The sequence below is a fragment of the Pundamilia nyererei genome, unplaced genomic scaffold (genome assembly GCF_000239375.1).
Source record: "Pundamilia nyererei isolate P.nyererei 1_Seehausen unplaced genomic scaffold, PunNye1.0 scaffold00154, whole genome shotgun sequence".
NCBI classification, from domain to species: Eukaryota; Metazoa; Chordata; class Actinopteri; order Cichliformes; family Cichlidae; genus Pundamilia; species Pundamilia nyererei.
Genome location: NW_005187555.1, coordinates 57,848 through 66,944, shown reverse-complemented (window position 1 = coordinate 66,944; position 9,097 = coordinate 57,848). Strand labels below are relative to the sequence as shown.

The 9,097-nt window shown below is 49.8% G+C and overlaps 1 protein-coding gene across 1 annotated transcript in view; it reads left to right on the top strand.

The window, feature by feature from the left end:
- ankrd27 (ankyrin repeat domain 27 (VPS9 domain)) overlaps positions 1 to 8,307 on the top strand; it is a 24,440-nt gene extending 16,133 nt beyond the window's left edge. The window contains exons 14-27 of the mRNA XM_013913849.1: positions 93 to 260; positions 753 to 845; positions 978 to 1,175; positions 1,677 to 1,787; positions 2,104 to 2,220; positions 2,377 to 2,421; positions 2,508 to 2,624; positions 2,695 to 2,889; positions 3,878 to 3,997; positions 4,071 to 4,244; positions 4,853 to 4,946; positions 5,067 to 5,145; positions 5,794 to 5,857; positions 5,953 to 8,307. Of these exons, the coding sequence (XP_013769303.1) occupies positions 93 to 260; positions 753 to 845; positions 978 to 1,175; positions 1,677 to 1,787; positions 2,104 to 2,220; positions 2,377 to 2,421; positions 2,508 to 2,624; positions 2,695 to 2,889; positions 3,878 to 3,997; positions 4,071 to 4,244; positions 4,853 to 4,946; positions 5,067 to 5,145; positions 5,794 to 5,857; positions 5,953 to 6,483 (2,106 nt within the window). The 3' untranslated portion in view covers positions 6,484 to 8,307. The remainder of the gene's footprint in view (positions 1 to 92; positions 261 to 752; positions 846 to 977; positions 1,176 to 1,676; positions 1,788 to 2,103; positions 2,221 to 2,376; positions 2,422 to 2,507; positions 2,625 to 2,694; positions 2,890 to 3,877; positions 3,998 to 4,070; positions 4,245 to 4,852; positions 4,947 to 5,066; positions 5,146 to 5,793; positions 5,858 to 5,952) is intronic.
- Positions 8,308 to 9,097: the final 790 nt, after the last annotated feature.

Below are 9,097 nucleotides of genomic sequence, written 5' to 3'. Positions count from 1 at the left end.
TGTCGCTGCTCACTGCGGTGAGTGGCTGCTAACGCGCAGTGACACAACATGAGTTTGTTTAATACTGCGAGGCACAATTTATATATAAAAAGTATGTGTGTGTCTGTGTGTGTGTGTGTGTGTGTGTGTGTGTGTGTGTGGCAGGTCAGTCCCAGCTGATCGACATACTGGTGCATAAAGGAGCTCAGGTGAACGCCACAGACTACCACGCCCTCACACCGCTGCACCTGGCGTGTCAGCGCGGGAACCAGGGAGTAGCGGTGAGCACGCGCAGAAAACTAAAATCCTGGGATTTAAATTAAAACTGAACTTAGACGGTCTGTTAGTGCAGTGACCTCACAGCAGCCATATTATTGGTCAGAAAAAAATTTCATTAAAATGCTCCATAAGGCTCCAGCAGCACAAACACGGTGCAGAGGTCCAGCTCAGAGACTCCAGGTAGCTGAGGTGAAGCTGCAGCTACAGCCGCCTGTGTCTCCACCCACCTGTCAGTCAAAGTCTGGTTATTTTTAACTGGCAGGTTCAAACATCACCTCTACCTTTAAGCTTTAACATAATCCAAACAGATGAGTTATAAGCAAACAAAGTCATTAAACCAGTTTCCAAAGTGAGGACTGAAATGTGTGTTCTGGATCAGCCGCAGCTGTCTGACCTCAGCCAAACAAACTTGTCGTTAAATAAAGACGAATGAACGCTCCAGAGGAGGAGAACATTACAACAAACGATGTCCTTCCTTTGTTTCTGTTGTCCAGCTGCTGCTGCTGCACTACAAGGCCAACACGGAGGCTCAGGACAACAACGGCAACACGCCGCTGCACCTCGCCTGCATGTACGGACACGAGGACGTACGTCGCCGCTCTCTCTGTTATGTCCTCACATTTCATCCTTTAAATGCTCCAGTTGGTTTGAACCCACCGGGTTAGTCTGTTCCAGTAAATAACTCAGCATGTTCATAAATAATAAATGCTGTGTGTCAGTGTGTGAAGGCCTTGGTGTACTACGATGTCCAAACGTGCCGTCTGGACCTGGTGAACGACAAAGGCGACACGGCGCTGCACATGGCGTCGCGCTGGGGCTACGAGGGCATCATCCAGGTGCTCCTGGAGAACGGAGCGAGCACCCACATCCTCAACAAGAACAAGGAGTCGCCGCTGCAGTGCGCCCTGAACTCCAAGGTCAGCGACACTCGATTGTGCCAGAACATGCAGAGGACGCTTCCACTGTGTGGGTGCTGGTTTGAGTCCCTCACCCTACAGCTGTGGTAGCATAATGAGGATAGCAGCTCCTGATCTCAGTACAGGAAAGAATAAGTGTCACGGCTCCCGTAAGTCACAGCTAATCTGATCAGCTGCTGACGGCAGGTCGACTGATCCCCTTTCTCCAGTCTGTCCACTAAACCAGCTTCAGATACACTTTAAAATCAGATGTTTGTTTCATCTCTGCTCCAGGCAGTACCAGAGCCTGGGGCCTGATGCAGACACAGGTCTGCATCAGGCCCCAGGCTCTGGACTTGAGCCCTGCAGAGTCTCTGAGTCATGTTCATTCAGCCTTTCTTGCACGATAAAGGTTTTTCAAATGATGTAAACAGATGCTTCAGGTGCTCCCTGAAAAAGAAACATATTGGTTTCATGGCGCACATACTGTAAAATGAATGTGTTGTTCATGTCTTCCTGCAGATCCTCATGCAGCTGCAGTCCACTCAGAACGGCCGGAAGCGCTGCGGCAGCAGCGTCGACGTGAGTCTCATCTGCACTCACGCTTGCATCGGACAGATCTCCAACATCACAGTGAATATTGTCAAAATCCATGTGACAAAAGTGTAATTGAATACAAAAAGGTTTCCTCACGAGACAGAGCGGCTGCATGTTTAACAGGGGGACTCAGTGAAAAGTAGTTCCAGTGAAACCTGGAACTACTTTTCAACTGGTGAGCGAATGTTCGCAGTCCTGACTCTGCGTCCTCTCTGGTTTCACCACGTATGTTTGAAACGTTCACCCTGGTGGTCACATTTGACCTGCATTCACACACTAAAGCTAAACTATGTTAGCATTGGGAGTATTTGGAGGCTGGTTGTGTTTTCAGCATCTCTTTTCTGTCTCTCAGTCTCCCAGCCGCTCGCCTCTGGCCTCAGACTGCAGCAGCCGCCGCTCCTCCGTCTCCAGCACCTCCTCCCTGGGCTCGGAGGTCAAACCAGAGGGAGAACGGGTCCGGCACAGAGAGGTGAGCGCTGACCAGGAAACACAACAACATTGCTAGCACCAATAATCAATCGGTCAAACGTTATTTCTGAGAAAGCGTTCATGGGGGTCTGTGCAGCTCCGAGTACCAAAGAAGAAGAAAACGTTGGTGTCTGATGCCTCTGTGTTTGACTGACAGGTGGAGAAGCTGCTGCGAGCCGTGGCAGACGCTGACGTGGAGATGGTGAGTCTTCTGCATTTGTGCTGAACGCTCAGGGTCGCGTTCCCTCGATGGGAAACGTGACGACGTCTGCTCATCCTGTTTCTCAGGTGCGTTACCTGTTGGAGTGGATGGATGAGGAAGAGGAGGATCAGGGAGAAGTACGGTCGGAGGCTCCACTTTGCCACCCTCTGTGTCAGTGCCCAAACTGCGCCCCCACTCAGAAGGTACGCCGGCGGCCCGTGCAGCAGCGTGGATGCGACGCCATTTCCATTAAACTCTCTGATCTTCCCGCAGCTATCGGTGCAGCAGGCGGGAACTCTCGGCGTAAACAGCTGCAACGTCGACGGTTTCACGCCTCTCCACGTCGCCGCCCTCCACGGACACTTGCCGCTGGCCACCCTGCTGATCCGCCACGGGGCCAACGTGAACGCCCGCACCAACCAGAGCGCCACGCCGCTTCACCTGGCTTGCCAGAACAGCCACATCCCGGTAAGCGATAAGGGAGAAGTGAATGTGTGAGCTTTCTGTGCACAGGATGTAAACATGGAAAACTTGGCCACATCGTCAGGAAGACGTGTCGGAAGTTTTGGCTGATGTTAGTTAGGTTTAAAAGAGTTACTCAAATTTTGATGAACACGTCACATAAGGAGCAGAAAGTCAGGCTCTACAGCAGCAGATTTCCAGGTTACGCTGCTGTTTGGTAAAAACATGCTTAGATTAGCCTGATGTGCACAAGTATTATCAAAATAATCTCACTAGATTCTTCTTGGCTGCAGATCTTCACTGTTTTCCAGCAACAAACTGGTGCCCATCCTCTAACTATTTTATAGCCAATATTAAAGGAAGACAGGCAACATCATCTCTGAGGCAGTGACGTCAGAGACTTCAGGACACCAACAGCTGGCAGATGTTGCCTCAGATTCAGTAAACTGCAGGACACGTGTCCACCAGCAGAGCTTTAGTTCACAGCATCCTCATTGTTGGATGTTCTGGATATCACCCAGAGGAAATAGAAGTTATGCAATGGGCACAAAGACGGACTCAAACGTGAACAATCAGAAAGCCGGACTGCAGAGCAAAAAGTTGACTTAAAGTTCATTTGTTGCACGAGTCCACTCGCTCCTTCGCTCGTGTCGCTGAGCAGAGAAACGGCTCAGAAAGAGGAGTCCAACCCCAAGCGTCAGATTCAGGTGCCGCTCAGAGGTTTTCTCCTCACTGAGGGGAAATGTGAGCTGTTTATTCTGCACGGTCACTTTCTCTAATTTCACCTTGCAGCCTGTTTCTGCAGGGGTTGTACTTTCTTAGACGCCCGTGTAGAGCTGAGCGGTGGAAACACAGTCTGTCTGTGACTCTGACTGGGACCCGGCTAATTGCTGGTGTCCACTACAGTGGTGTGTGTGTGTCTGTTGGCAAAAAGTGATTTTATTGTCATCGTTGTGAAGGATGATGTCATTCTGAGTGTCATGGTGATGTTTAGGTGGTGAGGTTTCTGCTGGAGTGCAACGCCAAGCTGAATAAAAAGGATCACTATGGCAACACGCCGCTGATCCACGCCTGCCTGCGTGGAAATCTGGACACAGCCACCATCCTGTTACAGGTGCACGCACGCACGCACGCACGCACGCACACACACACACACACATTAACTCTGAAAGTGTGTGTGTTCACAGAGTAATGCGTTGGTGAACGTGGCGAACCTTCAGGGGAACACGGCGCTCCATGAGGCAGTGCGGGGCGGGCATCTGGCGCTGGTGGAGCTGTTGCTGAGGGGCGGAACCTCTCCTGGCATCAGGAACAAGAGGCAGAGGACGCCGCTGGACTGCGCCTACGAGCTGGGCGGAAAGGTCGTGGAGTGCCTCACGCTGAATCTGAGGACTCACAGGGTCCTGATGTCAGCGTCATGGCGTCGCTCCGTCTCAGTGACCAGGCCGACTCCATGGTGCTGACATCAGGGCTCTTTGCAGGTCCCGCCTTTGTAGTCCAGCAGAATGAATTTGAAACCGATGCTGATGTCTGATACATGATTTTAAAATCATAAAATGTGATGAGCATGAAACTGCACAGCACCTTCCAGTATGTTCAGCTAGCTGTAGCTCCCAAAAAGCTTCAGAGTTCATAGAAAGCATGAAAGTAAACCCGCTCGACTCCAAATGTATGTCTTTGGACTGTGCTAGGGTAGCTTTGTATGATTCACAGCTCAAAATAATCCAAATGTGTGTAACTGGAGCTCAGCGCCAACACAGAGAGCTTAAACGGCTCGCTGTCCTTGCAGTGGCCGGTGCACAATTGTAATTATTAAGAATGGGACCGTGATCTGCTGAATATGAGAAGTATGAACTTCGTCTTCTTTTACTTTGGAGTCGTTCCTGGGGGGTTCTCCTGGAGCTGTTAGCTCTTCATCGCTGCACCGTCGTGCAGGTCTGAAGACTTATACTCCTGTTATCTCGTGCAGAACACTGAAATCCTGCGAGCTCTGCAGAAAGCGTCTGGACTCTCCCCTGATGATGAACCGATCAAACTCCTCTCCGTCCCCAAAGGAGCTCTGGGTAACTAACACCAGCAATAAATCCTACAAAGCAGGCTTTACTTAAATTTCATTCATTAGAATGGGGACTGTGATCCACAGCCGTGTAATCAGGATCGTTTCTGTGCTTTTGCTCTTTCAGCTCATTCCTTCGTGCAGCGTCTGAGGCTGCAGGATAACTCCAACAGCAGGAAGCAGAAGCTGGCTCAGTCCATCAGCAGGTAGGCCGCAAACAAGCCACGAATCCACACCAGTCACAAGAAACCATCCCACTCATCAAGGGAAAGCAAACCACACGTGCAGTGACTGCTCTGAGCAATCGCAGTAACATTTCTGAATCTTTTCATATTCACGATGCAAAATTCTTAGAAAGTATTCGAGTGTTTGTTTTTTCCTCGTGAATATTCTCAGAGGATATTCAGTCTTATTTCTCAGGAATATTCTGAGATTAGAACAGAAGAACAAACTGAGGAGGCTGAGCTGAAGATGCTCAGGTCTTCGTTGGGAGGGAGGAGGATGGATCAGAGTCGGAGAGGCTGAGATGGTTTGAGCGTGTGCAGAGGAGGGAGGGTGGAGATGGAGCTCAGAGGAGGTTCATGGATGTAGAGGGCTGGATGACAGGGTGAGATGGAGGCAGATGATGCGCTGTGGCGCCCCCTAGAGGAAGCAGCTGCAGGATTAGATTAAGAGAAAGTTGATTCCTCCTAAATGTGATTTATTCCGCTTTATTTCTGAGTGTATTTCACAGACATTTGCAGCTTTAGTCTGAGAGAATATCAGACTTTATTTCTCATGAATGTATGACTTTAACCTTCCACCATCGACCCTCAGCCCCATTTTTCTTTCCTTTTTCCCACCTGCACCTTCAGGATGCAGCAGATGAGGAAGGGTTCTTCAGGTTCTCCACCCAGGTGTTCTCCAAACCTCAGCCAGGTACACGCGTCTTATTCTCTTATGTACTTTGGTATTTATCGGTGTTTCCGGTCTGGAGCAGGACGGACTTTAGTTCTGCTGCCGTTTCGTTGCAGGTGAATCCGGACAGGTGGAGGCTGAGGCGAGGCGAGACGGTGGCGGTCAGCAGCCCCACAGGAAGCCTCAAAGAGCGGCGCCTGGCTCGCTCTCACACCCTCGACACCGGAGCGCACACGCCGGAGCGAACGCACGCGCTGACCGTGGCTGACCCGACAGACGTCGCGTGCGCTCCTGAACTACCCGATGGCGCCGAATCGCTCTCCACCGACGCCTCCAGCTGCAGCACGGGCAGCGAGACCTCGCCGTCCACGCCATCAACTACATCATCGCAGGTCGACAGCTCGGCCGACGTCCCGCTTGCAAACATCCTGTCTGCTCAGTCTGACCCCGAAAGCCAGACCGACCGAGATTTACACGCAGACTCTTCTGACGGCCGCCCTCGGCCTGGCGAGGAAGCTGAAGGCTTACCGTCAGAGCACAGGGATGAAGACTCCACCCTTTATCCCCTTAACCTGCCCTCCCCGACCCAGAGCGAAAGAGTCGAAGAGAGCAACGCCAATCAGCAGCCAGAACCCAGCGCACAGTGATGCAGGGAGCGCGAAGCACAGACGGCACGAGTAGCAAGAAGACCGCCGAAAGAAAAGCACACGAGACTCCGGATCCTCACGAACCAAACGTCCTCTCACTGCAGCGCCTCGGGTTGTATTTGTCCCGCTCGGAGGTTTCCGCCTCCTCAGGCAAACTGAAAGGGCGTCGGGCACCATCCATGTTTTGCGTCAGTGGGGACGTCAGAAACCTGGATCAGGTTTAACCCGCACAGGCTCGGCGCCGCTCGCGCTCCCTTCTCACTCGTTAACATAAACTAGAAGCTGCATTTTTTCCACTGACAGGTTTCCGAACTTTGTTTTTCAGATGTTTGAAAACTGCTCGGCCCTTTTGTGCGGAGGCGAGCGAGATCCAAACCATCCTCGCACGGGGAACTCTTTACATTGAGCTTCAACACGAACGTCTCAGCTGAGTTTAAAGCGCTTTCCACTTCCAGCCTTCACGGAGAAAAAGGGATGCAAGCTGATTTCATTTCTTGCTGTTTGAACGTCCTCGCTGTAGTTTGTGCTGCTGCTCTGTGCCGCTGACTTTTTTACTTTGGTTTAATCAGGATGATCTTATTTTATTTAGGAGGGTGGAGCTCCGTGTGTCTCCCTGTCCGCTGCTGAACCTCGCTGCGAGCTTTTATCCAGCAGATTTTAATCCAACACCACCGCCGGCTGTTTTCCAAATCAAGCTGTTTGAAGGATTTCTGTCTTTTTACCGGCGCTGATGATTTTTGAGCACCAACATTAACACCGCTGACCCCTCGAGTGGAGAGTGAGCCACGTTTATAGTTTGATAGAAAAACTGTATGGAGTGAATTCGTATGACATCCATCTGAATACTGTAACGCTTAACCGATGGGCGTGGCTTCTTTTGCAGAGAAGGATGGGCTTCAGTCACAGTCACTGAACTGGACCTGTGGACTGTTTGTGCTCCTCACAAACTCTCATGTAACACTTGAACCTCATGGCTGAGGCCATAAACTCATCAGGAAGTGTTACTGACTCACGGTTTCCTGTACAGGAAGTCTTTTTGCGTCGCCCTCTGCTGGTCGTTAGAACGAATGCACCTTAACACGCTTCAGCGTTGACTTTCCTACGGCCATGTTTTTTATGCTATGACGTCCGTGGTGATAATTTAGCATTTCAGCCTCTCGACCAAATCCGTGCACAAAGAAAACGTGACAGCGGCCACAAACGTGGAGTGCGAGCGTTTCTAAACGGTCTTTGGTCCGAAGTCAGAGCTCCATCAGCTCAGGTGGTTTATTAACCTTCAGTAAGGACGTCGAGAACCGAACCAAACTGTCTGAGCTTCCTCTTGATGCCTCATGAAATCATGACATCATCGAACACAAACTGTGAGTCCAAACCCCAAAAACCCGACTCAGACTGTTCAGCCTGATGAATGACTGAAAACTGCAACAAATCAGTCTGATTTTTGTCCCTCTGTCAGGTTAATTTCTAAGTTTCGGTCTCTGTACTTCATGAAACGGTTGTAGCAACCTGATGAAACGAGCGCGTCTTCAGAGGAAAAAGACAAACTGTGGTATTCCATCACAGCCGACTGTCCTGCTGTTTAATGTTTCATATTTGTGGTTTTGACGGTTTTACTCGAGAGTCGATTTGATGGTTACGAGCAGAGTGCTGCAAACGTGTCTCCCGTCAGTGTCACTGTTTCCTGTCTCCCTCACACAGGAACCACCTTTATGTTTGAACTTCATCTGAGCGGATGTCAAAGCCGAGTCTTAATGATGATGTGAATGTGCCTTATTTAATTTAAACCCAAATAAACAAGAATAAACCTGCGATTCAGACAAATGACATTTGGTGTTGTTTTTGTTTCTCAGTGTCGTTGAAGCCGGTCTCTGCTGCTTTTCTGTCATGTTCTCATTAAAATTAGCCGATAATCAAACCAGACGGGACTTCCTGGTCTGAGGGCCAGCCCCGGGGTCACGTGTAATTATTTTGAATCATTCAGAGCTGCTCGAGCAGGTTTGGATGGTTGGCCTCAAATGTTTAAGGTGGAAATGAGCAGAATCGATTTAATCTGCAGAAAAAGAGTTGGAGATGATTAATGTGAGACTGAGGAATTGTTTGGTTGATGAATTTTAAAAAGCAGAGATGTTTTAAATGAAAGGTGGCAGCTGCACCAGTGTTTTTCATTTAGCAAATGGAACCAAGTTCAGCTTTTGGCACTTTGCACCAAATCATTTTCCTGCAAGTTGTTTCAACAGGTGTCGTTACAGCGATGAAGGGAACAGCTTTGAGCGGGGAGGTCGTTCTTTGGTTTCACGTGAAATCTGAGCTGCAGTGTTCAGGACAGCTGTGAGAAGAGCTGGCGACGTTTAAGTCTGACTTGACACCGCCACAGGAGGTTGGAGCGACTTGTTTCATACGCTGTGACGCAGATGTTTGAAGGATCTTTGAGGTGTTTGTGAGGTTCTGCCAGAAAAAGGTGGTTTGAGTGTTTTAACACAAAGAATGAAATGTTTCCAAGACTGCAAAGCGTCCAGACTTCCACTCATTTATCTTTGAAACAGTTGAAATTAGGGCTGAACGATATATCGCATTTGCGATAATATCGCGACATGATCAAGTGCAATTTTCTAAC